This window comes from Saccostrea cucullata, unplaced genomic scaffold (assembly GCF_032062105.1).
Source record: "Saccostrea cucullata isolate Sc308-1 unplaced genomic scaffold, CSIRO_AGI_Scuc_v1 ctg167, whole genome shotgun sequence".
Classification (NCBI taxonomy): domain Eukaryota; kingdom Metazoa; phylum Mollusca; class Bivalvia; order Ostreida; family Ostreidae; genus Saccostrea; species Saccostrea cuccullata.
In genome coordinates, this window is record NW_026939192.1 from 722,037 (window position 1) to 742,139 (window position 20,103).

Below are 20,103 nucleotides of genomic sequence, written 5' to 3' on the forward strand. Positions count from 1 at the left end.
GAAAGTTCGGGTATATTGTTTAATATGTTTGCCATAATGAATATCCTTGTCAATGAATCTGTGGTTATATTTGATCGTGCTCCATATTTTATTTTTACCTATACACAAAAATGTCAATATAAAACCGGTACTCTATAGTAACATTATTGACAAATGTACTTTGATGCCCTGTCTACATTCAGACGTGTAGTCTCTCCTACTTAGTATATCTATCTCTTTTTTATCAACCCACAATTTCTATAGCATTGACATTACTTAATTGTACGTGACACAAGTCATTCCAACGTCTGTGTCGTTCTAGTTTGTCTGCGTATCCCACTGACAAAGTGCTTCGGGTGATTTTTGGTTTTTGCAGTGAAAAACTCTATCTCACAGTCTAAAATGTTGATTTTTTGTATTTTAATAATACATTCTTTGAACGACATTATATTCATTAATAAAAATTCAGATAATCCTTTTTTTGTTGAGTTTATAATCTTAAATGCAGTTTTCCATGTGTAGTTGATCAAAGTACAATTACAGAGACGGAACCTTTGTATATTCTGATATTGCACTTTGATTGCTACCATGTTTTTATATTGTTCGTTATGAAAATAATTAACGCCTTGTTACAACTGGCATACTCATCATTCCGGGAGTTTTGTTAGTTCCATTAACTACAATCTTCTTTGCATATCTTGTATGTTAGTGAACCTGTGAAAAAACAGAAAAAGACGGAAATAAATATACAAGCTCTGAATCAAGGTCAAGAACACGGAAAATCCCGTCTGTTTACTTCCACCTCACATTATAACCTAATCGCAGTTTATGAAAAAAGCGTAAGTTCGCTATCGCAATCACGCTCAGTTTCCGACTCCTCAAAACGTATAAAAGTGAAGAGTCTGGTGGAGAAATTCTTTAAAATATTTGAGAGCAGAATGGCCGTGTCTAAGTTTTGGGGCTTTTTTATTGCTTGTGTTTTTCTTTCGTTGGTGGTCGCCTGCTATTCAGACGATGTCGATGACACTGATGCTGGGGCATCCATGAGAGGTGAGTTGTTTCAAATTTTGACTTTTTTGTTTTTCTGATAAAAATATTACTTTAAATGGGTACCTGTAAAGTGCGAAACGAAATACTGATGCTGGGGCATCGAAACGAAATGAGAGGAAACCCGCCGAAACGAAACGAAACAAAACTATCAAAATGTTTGGGTTTTTTTTTTCAAATCAGGGTACATGTATATAATTATATATGTGTAACTGCATGTGGACTTTTTTTTTAATCAAATGAAATTTATATATATTATAGTTCTTTTATTTCTAGTCTAATGATGTATTTAAAAAGCTGCAAATATGCAAGATGCATGTTAATTTCAATATGTGCAGTAAAAAATATTATTTTAAATAAATAAAATATCTTGTAAATTTAAAAAAAAGGGAGAAAAACAACTTGTTCATTCTATACTTCATTTCAATTTCCCCCAAAATTGATTTAAGACAAGAAAAAAGTCTCTCAAAGCAAACGAAATTTTAAAGAATTTAAGATATTAATAAAAATGCTCTTTGTTGCCCCCCCCCCCCGAAAAAAATTTTCTTTTTTTTTTTGAGATATATATTATATAGGATATAACGCTTGAACTATATAAATTTCAAAGTAAAAATTATTCTTCATGTTCTTCCTATTTTAAAAACTTTTCTGAATCTGAATATTGTATTTAAGGAGAACTAATAAAGTTTATGATCGATATTAAAAAGTTTTTTAAGAAGAACTAATGGAATTTTAAAGTTTTTGATGGATGTTAGTTTAAAAAAAAAAGCTTTTTTTATCTTTGCAGAAACACGGCGAGTTGGTGAAAATACTGTCCGAGTTCTTCTGTCAGCCAGGGACGATTCAATGTACAACACAAACAGAGTCCGCCAGAAAAGACCGTGTGGTTTCTGGAGGCGGATCAGGGGAAGATGTTAAAAGTTTACATCTATGATGTACATAGAAGAGCTGGGGCGGATCATTCATATAAGACTTCTTGTCACGAAGTTTTCCTCATTATGACTAATCAACACCAGATTCCTTTTCATCTTTCATGTGGAAAAAAAAACCCCGAATACAAATTAAATTCTATTGTGTTGGTAATTTGCAACAATCGTGAAGACACCCAAGATAAGGAATGCAGAGAACACCTGTGATTTGATAAAACTAAAAAATAAAAATATTGTCATAGCGTACACATGAGTGTAAAATGTATGCCAAGAATACTGCAATATACAGAAATTTTGAACTGAAGCAGAACTAGACCAGTTCATTTGTGATTTACTATATACTCCCTGTGGATATAGTTTATACGACTGTATGAAAGGGGATCAAATTCTCAAATCTAGATGTTAATGCAAAAATATATTCATTTATTCATTTTCCTGAACTCTTTATCCAAAAAGACTTACAAACATCTTTGAATTGATCTATACATTTGATTATTGTTTATTTAGTATATATTTTTTAAAATGTATATTAGATGCGCGATTTTGCAATACTTAATAAACACATGTACTTCGAATTAGTGCCGTTCTAAGACATTGCTGATAAAACAATGTAAAATTTTTAAAATTATTTTTCTGTGTATAGTCAATGTCACCTTAAAAATAAATTATAAAATCAAAATGTATCTTTTCTTTCAAGAATACCAAAGGTTGTTCATATTTACCGACCGTGATATGTATTTTTCGTTCAAATGAATGGACTGAGAAATGATGAAATAACCATATATGTGGACATTCCATGTTTACATTTTACAGAATTTTACAAATATAAGCATAAGTGCAACTGTGACCAGCTGATAAGCTTATGTTATTTTTGCCTGCACTAGTTACCTATAGAGTGTAGTAAGCAGCGACTGCGAAGCGGGAATTTACATGGGCTGGTCAGAAATTTGCACTTTGCCACGAGGGCAACAAGGTATACTAATATTTTGTGTATTTTGCATAAAATGTACATTTTAATTATAGGTAAAGCAAAATTTTACTATTATACGTATAGTTGTACAAAGTCGTTTAAATTTGTTTACCTTCTTTCCACAAAAAATCTACTTTTACAAGAAAACCGATAGTTCTACTCAAACCCACAGGTGCTTGGGGACGGGACCCCTATCCCGGGTTCTTTGATTTAAAGTAAAAAAAAAAAACTACGGAACACAGGGGGGGGGGGGTCCCGTGCCCAAGCATCTGTGCTCCAATGAACTCTCAAACCCCTTGTAGAAAAAGAACAGCGCTCTAAACCGCTCGGCCATCTATTAAAGCAATATAAACTGTTAAAGTTGCTTTCCATGCCGATGGAAAATTCGTGCGGCACTGCCATCCATTATATACACGATTATTAAGAAAAGGATTGAGATACAATTATTTTGCTATTAGTTTTATTATAGGATTATTACCGTTACACATTGTAATGTATATTTTATTTCTAAAGAATATTTTTTTTTCTTTCAACTCTTAAACTAGAATAACTGTCCTTGGTGAAGAAATATTAATTCACTTGAGACTGATATATATTAGCTTAAGAGTTGTGAGAATGTGCTGAATAAATGTATATACTTTCTTGATAACCCCTCCTATATATAATACTTAACATATTTTGATTTTGAAAGTTGTTGAAAATGTCAACATTTCCAAGAAATCTTTTTTTTTTTCTTCCTTTATAGTTTTTCTATCATGCAAGTTGATTTTTGATTGTGGCCAATAAACTCAGTTATCTATTAAACGACAGGAAAGCAACCCTACAGATGATTTATTTTTGTAAAATATATGCATGCACTTTGGTTCACATACAATCTGTATTTATCGACAAGGAAATGACAAAGATTTTCCATGTCATTTCTTAAAAACAAAAATGCAAGGAAGAAATGAATTTGTTTTGAAAATGTTCTCAAAATTTCTATGATTATCTTATTTCACAGTTTTTTCACGTCTGTGGCATCAAAACAAGAACCTATTACTTGCAAAAAGGACGTAGTTTTTCAATAAAAAAAGAAAGGTGATGACTACAGGAAAATGGACAAATACATGTATCAAAGTAAATTTACATACACTTATTCAGGAGGTTCGATCAGGACTGCGCTTTTGAGTAAATTTTGGCCAAGACCTTTATTTCTAACATTCTGCATCATTTTTAAGTTCTAACATTAAATCTAGATTCTACAATGCAAATTAAACTATATCTAATGAAGAAAAAAAACACAATTAAATTCCATTCAAATAGGATTAAGCTAGGAACTTTATTTTGTGGCGGGATTTTTTTTTCAGAAGAAAATGAACAATATTTCCCTTTTGATATCTTGCGTATATACAGAACTTTTAAGTTTAGATTCCTATTTTTCCATGCTGGTTGCACACAGATCTGGGTTTTTCACATTTTTAATTTTTTAAACAAATTATATTAATTGTGACTTAAAATACTTGCAGAAAAAAAATGATCCAATTTTAACATAAAATCAACCTCTTTTAAGCAATATCTTTATACATTTTGATCATCCTACTCTGATGTTGACATGAAAAAATTTTCTTGAGTTTTAAATTTTTGACAGAAAAATCATATTTTGTTTTTAAAAAAAACTGATTATGCAAAGCAACAATCTCACAATTTTGAATTAAATATGGTACCAATTTATTTGGAGGAAAATATCAAAGATGTGATTTTTAATTAACATATTGATTTTTTTATTTTTATTTTTCAGAATGTGTGTGAAACTAGAAAATTATATAATGCAAAAAGTGAAGACTTTAAAAAAAAACACTTGCTGTGGCCTTCAAATGTGTAACACATCCACCATTTCTGAAATCGTAATCAATTAACTATAAACTGGGCAATATCCATTCTTATTGTGTCGAAACGATATATCCTGATAAAAATCTTGAGAAAAAACAGTCATATTAAATATGCCATATCTGACACATCTGTTTTTCATATTTGGATATTTTAATTTGAAAGAAGAAAATTACCAACAGCAAATTCAAATGTCCATTGGAACAAAACTGACGGCCTCAGGCAAACAGTAGTGGTGGGATTGGGTCCGAGAAAACGCATATTAGCCTGCCATATCTTCTCATGTCAATAAATGTATAATGTCCAGTTAAACTTAAAGGCCACAGAAAATTATATCATTTTTTCATTATCTTGTAGGTTTTTGAATAAAAGTCCTTTTTAAACTTGAATTAGCAAAAAAAACACTATGCTTTGTGTCAAAGTTAATTTAATGCCAACAGTTTGCTGAAAGATATGGTCTTCGAAGATTACGTGGATGCTGTCAATAGGGAATTAATTAAAGTAATTGGCAAAAACTTTCGAAAAAAAAAAAATTTGTGTAGGGATCAGGAAAGGTAAAATAATTTGAGGAATTTCACAATTATTGAAGATTAAGCATTTGTTCTTGATATCAGAACATGGAATTTGACTTTTTTCATTTATCGTATAGAATGCTTTTATAATGTGCAGTAAAATTTTATGCAATTTTTAAAGGAAATGTTCATTCTTTATATTCGAAATAATAAGATTTTAACAAAATGCCGTATAAAAACTTAGAATTTTTATTCCCGAGGATATAATTTTGGCTTTTTGATATCATTGACAGCTACTTTTTCAATAAAAATTGAAAATCGTAAAAATTAATTCGTTGGTTATTTGTAAAGTTCTTTAATAAGCATTTTCCAAAAATCGCTGGAAAATATCATAGGGAATTAATTAAAGTAATTAGCAAAGTAACTTTGTGGATGGCCGATCAAAAGGTATGATAATTTTCGAGTTTCACTATTATTGAAGAAGCATTGTTCTTGATATCAAAACAAAGAATTTGATTTTTTTTTCATTTATCGTATAGAGTGATATTATAATGTGCAGCTAAATTTTGTGTAATTTTTAAGGCAAATGTTCATTCTCTATATTTGCAACGTACAGATGACTTTTTTATCATTTACATTACTTTTAGAAACCTAGAGACTTGCTCCGAAACCTGATATAAATAGACGTACCCCCCCCCCCTTTTTTTTACTCCCTAGTTTGTTTATTAGGATTTGAGATCATGCCATAAAAAATCTGAATATTACCATACAGCTCATGGAACTTTTTGGGGTTTCTCTTGAACGTTGGCCGACATAAAGAGAGTCCATTTCTTCTGAAAGGAGAAATGCCGTTCATCATAGCACATGTCGGTGGGGAAAGTTAGTTTGTATCGACAGAGAGAGAAAGGTTTTGAACGTCTCAATTTTCTCTGATGCTCATTCAACTACCTATGGAACACGGTTTCTACAAATACAATAGCCAATCAAACTGGCACTCTACCTAAACAACGGGTAAACAAGTGTTCGATTGATATTCGTGTGGAGTTATCTAATAAACATGAAAAATACATACATGTATTTATGCAGTACCCGAGTTTTTCGAAAGATTGGGGTCTAGAACGCTCTCATTCAATTTTATAAAATCCATAGTTAAAAAAATCTCAAAAACAAAGCAAAAAACTACTGATAAAGATAACATAAAGCATGAAGATGTAATTTTGCCTTCTGTTGTGTGCATGTTTTTTTCAAAAACGTTTAATTTTAATACTGGAGATTGTTACAAACTGTGCTTGTTCAAAATAAAGTAAATATATGCTAACTGATTTATCAGAAAGATAAAAAATGTGATTTAATATATATTTAATTTTCCTCTTTCTTATTTGAAAATCTCAAGTAATTCCTCGTTTTTAGCCCATTTTGTTTATGAAATCTGAAACTGATGAAATCAGAAATATATTTAGCAGGGTGAGACATACATCAGACATAAGACTAAGCACATATATCTTATTTTCTCTGAAGTGAAAATTAACGACACTTAAAATGAATTATGAGCATAGAAAGTGCAACTGCTTCAGACATTTCGAATAAAAATACAACTATCAGCATAAAAAAACCCTGTAAATTCTATGTGTACCAGAATCCTCAAGCCTATCTTTATAAAAATCTCATGATTAAATTTAAATAAAATCAAATAGATACGAATAAAATGCCATACATTAAATTGTCATTCTTATAATATTTTTAAAGGTCTGTGTTAGATATCTATTACATGTAACATTTTAAAAATAAATTTAGTTGTCAACAGCAATATTGATAGCATCATGATTCTATAGATACATATAGACAAATCTCTTTGATACCATCAACTGAGAACATCAAAAGTCAAAATTTCACGCGTCAAATACAATAAGTATAATTTTTTTTTACCAATTTGATAATCAAACAACATTTTCACCTTGTGTATAAATTTCTGTATTAAACATGTGTTGATTGGAACTCAAAACAACCAGAATCAGAATTTTGATTTAAGACATGGTCCGCATGCATATTTGTTTGAATCATTATTTGCTACAAACGTGGTTTTTTCTTATTAATTTCCGGGTTGATCCTGTTAAACTTATTAATGTCTCTTTCTGTAAAAGAGAAATATGTAAACTCTATATGTAGATGCTGCAAAGTATAAAAATATAAAACGATTAAAAGCTTTCAATAATAAGTTATATAACGCAAGATTTTGGCTATATATTTATAACTTGTTCAATGAGCTAATTTTTTTCCAAATCAGTTTTTAAAGTTTATCAATAAAAATTAAATAGATTTATTTGCTATTTTCTTTTATTTTGAGTCTTGTTCTTTTCGTAGAAAACTTTATATAATCACACACAATGCTTTATATAATCATACACAAAGGAGTAAAGCGTTACCATAGATGTTTGAACAATTTATAGTTTGCTAAACAAGATAACAGGTGTAGATGTTGATTATTTGGTTTAGTACCACTGTTGACCAACTGACTCTTTGTTATCAGGCGGACAATATTTGATTTACCCGACCTTATGCGTCGTTCGATGATAAACAGATTTAGCCAAGAAGACGAGCCAAATTATACGTACCAAATGCATTCATCTTGTCTGGACGAAAATGAAAATTTTAGTCATTAATTATTTTGTTATAGCATTCTTAGTGACTAGTTGTTTTTGCTATGACAACAAAGTGTCTTCCTTTAACTGTAAGTGGATTTCATACTTGTACAAGTCATTTAAATAAAGTATTGTCTTAAATCTAAGTACTAAGGACTTCTTCTAATAAACAATTTATTTTTAACAGATCTGCCAGTGCGTGTCCGGAGAGAGGTTCTCCACAGCGGGCTAAGAATGATGGCTTATGCCAGGCAAGCAGGACTTTATGGAACCAACATCAGGCGCAGTCGCAGACGGCATTGTCCTAGTTGGATAAAGAGAATTCTTAGAAGATGTTGACTGGATATTAAAACAACACCGAGTTAGTTGTATCTTATCAATTTAGACGAAGAGAAAATGCCAGGAACGCATTTAAAAACTGATATAAATGTCCTTGAACATTTTTGGTCTTGATTTCAGTAATTTGTTGGTTTAAACTTAAATACGCCTTTTATACTTTTCTACATGTAATCACCGCACATATGTTTTTATTATTTATTTTAAACAAACATTAATTGATGCTTGAAGTATGCTTTACATAAATAAATAAAATGTACAATGTTGTCATTCATAGAATCAATTTATTTTACATTGGCTTTCCGATACAAGATATTGCGATATTACTGTACATGTATTTGTCTTGCAAAACTTATTATCCCCTCCCAATGAAGATGGAGGAAACATTCATGTGTACATGTAGAGAGAGAGGGTGTGTGAGGGAGGGTGTGTGTGTATTAATATGAGAGTATAATTTGTCCTTGTGCGAAACGGAAGTGATATTATTTGCATCGGGGTCGAGGTGGAATGCTGCTTTGATTTTTATCAAAGTGTGCTCTTCGCAAAGGGATGTCCAGACCAGAAGTAAACAATGAATCAATTCAAAAATGAAGACCTTCACATAATTGCATCCGTTTTCTCGACAGTATTTCTAGTCTCAATATTTGAAAATCCTGTTAATCCTATAAATTAGCCACTAATTACATAAAATAATTGATTCTTTCTTCGTACGAATTGGAAAATATCACAAATTCCCACAATATCCTCTATCTTTTGGTATTCCTCCGCGTGATCTAATAAACAAGTACAGAATGGAGTTCTTTGCAAACAAAAGACCTTGAAATTGTTAATCTTCAAGTTCATTATAAGAGGTCAGTCTCAGTAAGGCGGCTCATTAAACAAAGAGCATTTTAACGCAGAAAACATACTATTGGTAGAATTTACACCAATTTCAACTGAAGAGATCCAAGATCAACAGTTGTGAGTATAACATTGATGTTGTTAATTTGCTAAATTTGAAAAAAAAAATCGAAATTAATTTTAGTTTGTTAAACATTTTTAAAAACTTAAATTTGTTTTACTTATTTAAGGTTTTTGATTTTTATGTAGGTATACTAGCATCAGATTAGACTAATGGAACAGCCAGAAATACATGTAGCGGTTCCAAAACACATATGATCCGGAGCATTGGTCGTCTTTGCCGAGCCATTGACACGTACATGTATAATAATGAGGGACGCATTGGCAGATATAATGGCGAGAATCATTTCTATAAATATTCTCCTAACCGGATGTATGATTCCAAGTATATGTATACCACATGTTACATTTTATTGTTAGAATTTTGCATGAAATCGTCTTTTTTATATTCTATATTAAAGTTTGCATTAAAAGTTAATTTTTTGCTAACTGGATGTACTAAATATAACATAAATTTTTCGTGTCTATCTTTGTCGAAGGTTGCGAATGTTTTCTTGGAAAAGAATTTTTATTCGGTACATTCTCACTAGATGAAATGGAAAATCAATCATTCATTATCTTTAATCCTTCTTTGGACAAAATTGCGACTGTAAACATTACAAGGGAAGGCGTTTCTACTGTTGAACAAGTTCAACCAAAACAATCCTTTCATGTAAATGGATTAGCAAGCAATGACTCTATTTTAGTGCATTCGAACGAATACGTCTCACTTCAAGGGCTGTTTGGTTCTCACAATATTCAATACAGCATTCTTCCAATATCATCCCTTGGAACAAATTACATCTTGGTCTACGGTGTAAATTTCAATGCTTCGGAAACCGTTTGCAGTATAACAGCGCTTCATGACCAAACAGCTGTAGAAATCATAATGCCCCACAATGGAACATTTCCTAACTCAACAATCTTCCCTTCCATTAATACCCAAACGATGACATACATGGAAAATATTCAGATCCAAGGTTTATATAACGTCTCAATAGCGGCTTCTGCATTGATATCTGTCGTGTGCGGCGAGAAGGATCGAATCAACAATATCCGCGTTCACCTGCCGCCCACAGATCTCTGTATTGTGACGTCATATGTCGTCCCTTGCTTTGACATCAGCAAGGTTCCTCCAGGAGAGGTGCATGTAAGAATCATTAAGATATACCCCCTTTACAAAGACACTACGGATATATACATTGACGGGTCACGTGATAATAAAACAAATCAAGAGAAGTCAATGAATAGGTCTTTTAGTATAACTGCCAGTAACCCATTTTGTGTCCGATCTCACATTCGAAAGTGGAAATATGGAGCTTTGACTTTTGTTAATGACAATTTTCAATTCCCTATCAAAGTCGACAATTCAACCACTCCTTGCTTACAAACACAGCAGGTAATTAATATTTCTAAAACAAAATTTGTTATGTTCGTAAAATGAGGAATGTTAATTAACTCATATTTACTTTGAATTTTTAACTGTTTCCTCGTTTGCACTTTCCAGGATCTCAATGATACACTTTCAGGTAAGTTTTACTTTTAAAGTGGATATTAAATAGTACTTTAAGCAAGAAATTAAATAATATATTGTACGTTATGCTTACATCTCTTTCATAGTAAAGTGAAAAGTATCGTATTGCAAATTACTAGTACCTTTGCAAAAGGTAAAACTATTCAACAACGGGATTCGTTTTAAAATTTCGCTAAATATTTCTTGTTACACTTTGTATCTAACAGAATAAGAAGTTATATTAAAACCTTTTTTTCCACAATTCTGAAAGTAACTGTTGCTATTTTGTATTTTTTAAACAATGATTTAAAGATTTTCTTTTTAAAATTCTCAAAGATGGCAGTAAACCATTTCCTTACACTCAGTTAATTTTTTCTAACCTCACAAATTCTATTTTTTAACGCACACACAATATATGCACTTATTTAAACAATAAAATGCTTTCTTTGTTTGTTATTACTGGAATTAACGGAAGCAGCTGTTGCAGAAAAAATACATAACCCGCGTAAGCGGGTTTTGTAAAAAAAAATTCTGCAATAGCTGCGACCGTGAATTCCAGTAATACCAAAGAAAGGCATTTTATTGTTTATATTTATATCTGTTTAAATAATCATTTAAAGTAGGATTAAAAAGATTAATTATTGTATTAATGATGCAAACGTTTTTATATGTTTCATTCATGGAACAGCCACTGATCAAGAAATCTGTACAGGCGACATGCCTAATGTACTAGTAGTTCATGCAGTGATTAACGCAATGGGTTTTCTTAAGAAATAAAGGAGAAAATATTCAGTGGATGTAAATATAATGCCATTACAATTCAGATGTATGGCATTAATTATTTATCCAAGTATCAAAAAGAGCAAGTCGAAGTTCGATGTTTAGAAAAACATGCAAAATACCCAGTTATTGATAATAACAGTCAAAAAAAATTCGCATATTACCTTGTGTTTCTATCTACTTAATAATAAAAAATGAATGTCATTTAAATATTTTCTTTAATATACAGAGAACAACAATACAAAGATTTGTATGTGTCCTTGTAAAGCTAAACCAGAATGGCACAATTTAAGTGACGTTGAATTCTCTCGTTGGCTTGAGGGATATATAGTGGCGACTAGAAAGGAACTTGTTCTCCGGAAAAAAGAGCTGACATCTTCAAAAAGACAAAAAATCAGCGCCTCCGACCCACGGACCTCTGCCAAGAGCATCGGAGTTGTTGGTGTGGTCATTATTTGTGGCATTGTGTGTACATTAATATCATTTGATTGTCCCAGGTTCGTAAAAAGTGTCCAATTGTTTGAGGAAAGGTATCAGACTAACCGATATGGTAAACAATTGGGACATCCGAAATAATATTAAAATTATTCGAGTTTTAAATATGGGCAACAATAGTGAAGACAAAAGAGGGATGTAAACAGTGTTTTTTTCCCCGTGAATTGATATGAATTTGGGGAAAACACATTACAGTTGCTTTTTGTAAAGAATCCGTTGTTTACCTTTTGAAATACACATTCGCCAATGTCAAACCATAGCAGCAGCTATATGTATATCAAAGAAGTGCAAAATATAATTGATATATGCAAATTAATTTTTGGAATTGTTATGTCTGGTTTTCAAAATAAATCCCCAACCATGTATAGTTTATGTAATATGAGAGAAATCGATTTTCCTACATAATTTCCCCACTAGCAGAAAGTCCCTATAAAATCTAAAAAAAAAAATCCAAGCAATTCTCAATCTGCTTACCAAAATATGGAAAATCAGCATCTTGAGCTTAATGAGGATGAACAAAACATGCGTTCACCATCTAAGGAAGGCATGGTAATATTGCTAATTCTCCTTATTCCATCACAATGAAGTTAGAGGGGGTATAGCTAACGCGATTCCGTGGAGGGGATGAGTTAAAAGTTTTAATTTACATAATCAAATCAAGTTGCTCTTTTGCGAGCTTTGCAATGCTTGTTAATGAGCGTGAATAAAGATAAAGTGGTCATATGGACCTCAGGTTTATAAGGCTCCATCCTCACAATGTCAGGGATCTCGTGTCGACAGATTACGATTAATCCATAATGACAATGTGGAGACTCTAGAATGAAATACGTAATTATAACGATAAGTAATAATATCTAGTCCAAGGGTCCACTTTAACGATACAAACTGGAAATAGAGTCAAGATAAGTCTTAAATTATCAGAGGTGGGATCAATTGCCAAGAATCGTTTGCATCTCACTGAGTGCTCTTTGTTGTGATCGGACAAACTAACAAAATACCTATACGATTTAGTGTGAAATGACGACTCAACAATTTGTATCAAAAACGTCAGTCAACATTCTATAGCTGCAGATCTGTAGCGTTATGGTTTTATATATTTGTCTTTGACCATAAAGATGAATATATAAACCCTTGTACCATAGTTAGGTGTGATTTCTTTTGTTAAAAGTGTGGGTTTTCTGTACATAACCCACACTTTTCTATAACTCCGCCCATCGAGTCGGGACAAAAGAACTATTTATAAAACGATCATGCACGGTTTTTAAATGAAACAATCGTACGCATGATACGGGCCTGTTATCTTGGTGGTTTTATACCAAATTAAGGGTAGTAAAAAGGAGTAAAAATTTTCAATTGTCTACAGCATTTTGTAATAAATAACAGTTAAAAACGGTCATTAATACTTTAACTTTAGTTATTTAAGTGAAGAAAAAAAAAACTTCAGAAATCGCTTGATTTTTAAAACATTTATTTAGATAGTGTAATGACCAGGATGACGTTAGCTTAGTAGATTCCAATATATCGTTCTCTTGATAACTAAATATTTACATTTCCAATGTCTTTGTTCGAGATAAAATTCCAATTGTAAATGTAATTGATTTCCTCATGAATGTTTTGACGCGGTTCCAAAAAAACCACGTGCAGGGCGGGACAACACCTTGAGAGAAGCAGGCTTGGAGCCCGTGGATTGGCGGAATCAAAGCATGTAAATATAAGGAATAACTGTCTTATTTTTCGAATTCATGAAGATGATCAATGGATTGGCTTGTGTGATAATTTTATGCATAAACGCCTTCGGCGTTTATGCAAATTATCACACAAGCCAATCCATTGATCACTTCATGAATTCGAAAAATAAGACAGTTATTCCTTAACAAAGGTAACACGGTAAATACTTGACGTAAAAACATTCATTCCATACACCCTGAGGCCGAAGGCCGAAGGGTGTATGGAATACAACCCGGGGTAAATCCCCGTACACCCTTGATTGGACCTGGATAACGAATTTATTTCCTTTGTACCCATAACAATGCTTATTTACACCCGGCTCAAGTCGGGTGCACGGATATTTACACCCGACTTTGTAACCAATCAAAGCTCGTGTTACAAGCTAGATAGGAAATAATATTAGTTATCCAGGTTCAATCAAGGGTGTACGGGGATTTACCCCGGGTTGTATTCCATACACCCTTCGGCCTTCGGCCTCAGGGTGTATGGAATAAAACCCGGGGTAAATCCCCGTTCGGCCGAAGGGTGTATGGAATACAACCCGGGGTAAATCCCCGTACACCCTTGATTGAACCTGGATAACTAATAGTGTACACTGCTGTACTTAAATAACCTTTTCGATTGCGGATTTAGCCGATCAAAGATCTAATTTTCATTAAACTGAAATATACATAACCCCTAACAAACATTTCAATCAACGTACCACTGTGCACGGCAAAGTTTGTATTAGGTTTACAAAAATTTAAGTTAAACCAAGTTCATAATAAATTTAAATTACTAGTATGTAATTTTGACGATTGAAATTTACGAGAAAAAAAACATATCAAATTAACATATATCACTGAAACCAAACTCGTCATTTTTTCAATAGCATAAAGCAAACTTTTTAAACGGGCCTAGATATGTTTAATTTTTATGTCGCTTGCAGAGCCCAGTGGTTAAAGCGCCTGCCCTAGAGTCACGAAGTAAGGAGTTGAATCCCACTGTGGGACGTGGAGACCTATAAAGTATAAACAGAGGTCCCGTGTCGCAGAAGGTGTTGACAAGAAGAAGATCCCTCACTGCTCAATGACCCTGAGTGCCGAGTATATGGCAAAATTTGTAGCAAAATTTGAAAAGTATTGTATACAAATCACTTACCCTATATTCGATGGACGTGGTCAGAAGGACACGAAGGAGCATAAAATCATATAAAATCCAAATGCATCTTTGAAACCAAACACTTAATGTTTCATTCACGCGAACCGGTCCGACCGATTCCTAAGCTGACTTACATATGAATGATTTTTGAAAACTATGGTACAAGTCATTTACCCCATATCACACTGTTGATTATGTGTAGATACCCGATGGGCGTGGTCATAATGACAGCTCGGGAGCTACGCTCCCTCGTGTCATTATGACCACGCCCATCGGGTATCTACACATAACCAACAGTATGATATGGGGTAACTACTACATAACGCTACAGATCTGTAGCTATCAACATTCGACTTAACAATAGACTCTATTAATAAGGACATTGTATCGACAGTAGAATTGGCAAATTGTTGAGTTTGTTGATATCCTTGCGTCATCGGCTCGTTTGTCAATATGAATCTGTCTTGTTTTATATGTAGAACATATGATCTGTGTATCAAATCAACCAAGTGACAAAATATCAACATCGTAGCAAACCACGGCCAAATGTACGATGTGACACGAAATGCAGGCGAAAATGGCATATTGCTTCATAAATAAGGTGTCATGTTGTAAATTTTGAATTTACCGGGTGGCAGTAAATACAAAATTTGTCATGCTGTAAATTTTGTATTTACTGCCACCCGGTAAATTCAAAACATGACAAAGGGAAGATGAATTCATCGTTTATCATAAAGTTTCTTTGTTAGTTTATCATTTCTTTCTTTATCGAGTAAAATATCCAGATATGAAACAATTACAGGTACGTGTGAAAGACAAAAGGATGGTTTTCATACTGACCTTCAATCTTTACTGCGATACATGTATTTCAACATCCATCCGATACTTTTAATCCATTCTGGCAGTAAATGTGATCTTTTTTTTCATTTCTGCTCCATTATGCTGGTTTAATATATTCGACAGAATTCGTGATTATTTTTTTTAGAAAATGTAAAATTACTTATGCATGTAGTTTCGGAAAATCTTTACTGTGTGGTCATTTTCCCGGTGTTTTAAAAATACATGCATCATACAGACAAACCATTAAAAAAAATTCACGTCAATTTTAAAAAAAAATTGAACGATTTGAAATAGGTAATTTGTGAAATTCATAATAACCCAAAATTCATACAAATAATTTTTTTGTGAAGGACTGAAACAGCGAAAATATTAATGCTATGCCCCCTAAACTTGCCTTTCTTTCCTCTTTAGTCCTAAATTTTGTGTTGAGATAATCTCCTACCATTTTTAGAATTTCCACACAAAAATCATGTTTGTAGCAGTCGAAGTTTAATTCAGATTTCACCACCACAGACAGAGTGTCAAGTATGGCCTCCACGAATTTGGTGGAATTGTTACCCGTCCCAGCTTGGAGGTGACTTATAAGGGACACAACTGATTCTGCGTGGGTTGTTCGAGAGGAGTCGCCTTCTTGGTGTTTCAAGTCTTCAATTTGTTCTTTGGCAATATAATCAATAATCTTTTCATCTGTTTTCTTGGAAGAAAAATAAACATTTATAGCTTTCTCTGGATCCGAGAGTAGAGATTTAAGAGCAGTAATAATTTGATATGATTCTTCCTCACTAAAATGAGCAATCAAATTACTTTCAATAAAGTAATGTCGTAAATAAAGTTTCTCAAGGCATTCAAGCATGTATTCTGTAACATTCCTCAATACTGAAAATATTCCAATTGTGTTCGAAAACTCGTCTCTTTCGGTGTTTTCAGACACGTGATAAAATGCTGATTTCCAAAGATATGTGGTCAGTCGCTCTGAGTATGGTTTAAGAAAGCCTTTTAGTAAAGATTTCAAAAGCAAGAAACATAATCTCTGACCATCGGAAAATGATGAAGCCAGAATCATCTCGGCATTGTTGAAACCGATACAGAAGTCCTTGCTAACCTCGGCATTGACAATTGCTGGTTTTGCTATGACAAAAAATTCACTTTCGTAGATCTTATTAATGGTTTCTTGACTTGGCCAAAAGACACTTGATTTTAACAAGCGGTTTCTCCATTCATCCAAACACGGGAGCTTTCCTGCAATCGGAAACGCTGGTATAAAATCACGACCAGACTTGTACTCGTACTGTATAGCAAGATAATTCTGAGATTCAGGAGGACTTTGTTTATTATCTTTCCTGGTTTCATTGGTATCCCTTTCTTTCATCGTATTCGGTTTACCTTTATGTAGTGATGAAATGGTTTCGCCAGATGCAGCTTTAATGAGAGCTCCAAATGTTTGAAAAGTAAGAGAATTTGTAATATCCTCGGGTCTTAATTCCTCGATTAAGGATAAAGTATTGCTCAAAACCGAGAGCATATCCTCTGAGATATCACTACTAGCTAGCAGATTTCTAAATTGTCTTGTAATTGCTTCGATATCTGCTTTTACCTGAATATAATCAAGATGTGCATCTCTGTATTCAAAACCAGCATAGTGCATCTGGTTGTAACCGGGCTTTACCTGTTTGTTGACTTTTATGTGAATACTGTCATAAGAATGGGTTAAAGAAGGCAAGGTTAAAACATCGTAAAGACCTCTTAAAATCTTGAAGACCCTTTTGTCAAAATCTTTCAATAGAAATGTGTTCAAATACTTTCCATCCACAATAGAATAGTTTGAAAAATTGTACTGCACTTTGTTGACATTGATATGAACAAAACATGGAACGTCTGCACGATATTCTAAGGCTTCTGCTGGTATAGAGACATCAGAGATTAACAAATAGTCATAGTCTCCCTCATCGCGAGTAAAGCGAAGTCGGGTCCCCTCTTTTGTGCTACCCACTAACATACACCGCTCTTTCCCGAAATGGGAGGCGAAATTTGAAATGTATCTTGAGTAATTTTGCTGACGCCAATCGTTAGTTACAGGAAAACTTTGTTCACGGAGAAGTTGTAATTTCTCTTTGTCCTGGCGAATGAGGAATGCAGTGGAATTAACAATCTGAAAAAAAATAAGATAAACATTATAATGGGCATTGAAAGTATTGCATAATACTTACCTACATTGATGTCGACTTCTCCATGTTGAAAAATAAACGCTGGCATGTTCCATTTTCCCAGTACTCATTTTTTATACCCCCCGCTTGAAAAGCGGGAGGGTATATAGTAATCGTTAATTCCGTCCGTCCGTCTGTCCGTCCGTCTGTTACGCTTTGGGGTACCCATCTCTTATCCTCAACTCCTCTTAAACCACTGAGTGAAATTTAATGAAACTTTCACAGAATCTTTATTACATATTGCCATTGTGCACCTCCTATTTTATTACATATTGCCATTGTGCACCTTCTATTTCATTTTTTGATCCGACAAATATTTTGGGTTTCCTGGCCACCGCAAAACATGGACTTTGCCATTATAATCATATGGGAGGCGGGGGGTATCATTTAGTGAGCTCATTGCTCACAGTACCTCTAGTTTTTTTTACTTTTACAGCAAGTACAAATGCAGTCCCCTGGTTGCCTCGCCAATGTTATGGGTTAGATACGCCCCCTTTTTTTGAAGAGAAAACCCTCTTCAGAAAATACTGGACTGAAAAAAATCGGAAATGACAGCAGCGGCTGTAGTGTTACAATGAAATTTTGAAACAACCAAGCTCTATGATAAACTTGATGACTTTAACTTTTCAGTTTTCATTATCGTCAACTTCCCTTACTTATCATAGGGGTTCAAAAATCCTCAAGCCCGACGTCCCGGACTAACAAATTCCGGATCCGGACTCGGCATTTAGAATTCGCCAAAGTCCTGGGACTTGGCTATGTTTCTTGTTTATCTTTTTTAATAAGTTAAAAAAATGATCGTAAAGCTAAAAATAAAGCAAATTCTCAAATGTATTAAGTAAAAACGTGGGTTTGTGGGCGTTAAAATACCCATAAAACATTACGAACGTTTCGAAAATACAATCCGTCTTTTTATTTTTCGTTGCGGTTAGACTCTTGTTTTACGCAATTCCTCATGTTTCCTCGTATATGACAAACGGCAATGAGTTTGTTAAATTTCGGTTTTAGCTGTGACTTACAGCACATTCTAATTTCTATTTATTGTAACAGATGGTTTATTCAGTAGTGAGTATTTGTAAAAGTTATTGTAATGTACAAGTAATCTATCAGTCTGGTATTGTGTTGAAATACTCATGTATGACTACATGACAGTTTATGGAGGAAAAATAAAACATATATTAATACATATAGTCTTTATTCATTCAATGCAACAAATGAAAATAAATTATAAGTTACATAAATTTAATGATGTATAGGTAAATATGGACTCTGAAATTTCTTCCTCGGACTTGCCTAAAATTTACTCCTCAAGTCCTGGACTTGACCATGACAAAAAAAATTTTGAACCCCTGAGCAATATACCTTCATCACCTGCATACGGAGTTTATATATCTCAGTTGTTTCGATACGCAAGAATATGCTCTACGTATGAACAATTTCTAAAACGAGGAAAATTATTGACAAACAAGTTGATGAAATAAGAATATCAGCAGTCTAGTTTAAAGCCATCATTTCGTAAGTTCTATAGTCGATATAATGACATTTTCACCAAATACAATTTATCATTAAGTCAAATGCTGATTGACGTTTTTCATACTAATTGTTATTTAGTCCATTATTTTCCGTTATTTCCAGATCATGACAAGGAGCACACGGCAGGTGTGACTTTTCAGTAGGGTATGCTCACTCCTCCATGGCACCTGATCCCACCTCTTATGTTGTAGAGATCCGTGTTTGCTCTCCTCCTATTTTGTATTAATTTTTTTATCAGTCTGATTAAAATCAACAATTAAAATAAAAAGGGGCTGGTGAAGGTTTGATTTTAAATAATCCGACTGTTGAGTGCTGTATCTTGAATATACTGTTCGTTATCTCCATATATAATTTCATCAAGATTTTTTTAACATGATACATATATTTCAGTTATTGTTATTCGAACAGAGACTTTACCTGAATAACTAAATATAGAGCAGGCAAATTAAGTAGACTTTTCACGTCCATTAGGCGTATTTCTTGGACATTTCACTTTTCCGCCGGTGGAGTTGTCCTTCCTTGGTCTGCGAACTTTCGGTTCGGTTTTTTAATATTGATTCCTAAATTCTGTAGCTAATGCCAAAAAAAGGTATTATTTAAGAGAATAATAGTTACGTGTTTTATTATATAATCCTTTTTTTAAATGCTGGAAA

General features: G+C 33.1%; 2 protein-coding genes and 1 long non-coding RNA gene across 3 annotated transcripts; 2 read left to right on the top strand and 1 right to left on the bottom strand.

Annotated features, from left to right (window-relative positions):
- The first annotated feature begins 762 nt into the window (after window positions 1-762).
- On the top strand, window positions 763-8,532 carry LOC134252551 (uncharacterized). Its single transcript, XR_009988982.1, has 3 exons — window positions 763-1,029; window positions 1,814-2,928; window positions 8,130-8,532. It is a non-coding gene; the product is annotated as an uncharacterized LOC134252551 (long non-coding RNA).
- A 979-nt stretch (window positions 8,533-9,511) lies between these two features.
- On the top strand, window positions 9,512-12,086 carry LOC134252547 (uncharacterized). The gene is made up of 4 exons (XM_062735053.1): window positions 9,512-9,551; window positions 9,718-10,616; window positions 10,725-10,746; window positions 11,740-12,086. The coding sequence occupies exons 1-4, from the start codon at window positions 9,512-9,514 to the stop codon at window positions 12,084-12,086; spliced, it is 1,308 nt and encodes a 435-aa protein (XP_062591037.1).
- Window positions 12,087-15,909: 3,823 nt separating this feature from the next.
- Window positions 15,910-20,042, bottom strand: LOC134252534 (uncharacterized). Its single transcript, XM_062735035.1, has 2 exons — window positions 19,868-20,042; window positions 15,910-17,862 (listed from the first exon to the last, which is right to left on the bottom strand). Exons 1-2 carry the CDS (start codon window positions 19,916-19,918, stop codon window positions 16,039-16,041), a joined length of 1,875 nt encoding a protein of 624 aa, XP_062591019.1. The 5' UTR covers window positions 19,919-20,042; the 3' UTR covers window positions 15,910-16,038.
- Between the last annotated feature and the right edge of the window lie 61 nt (window positions 20,043-20,103).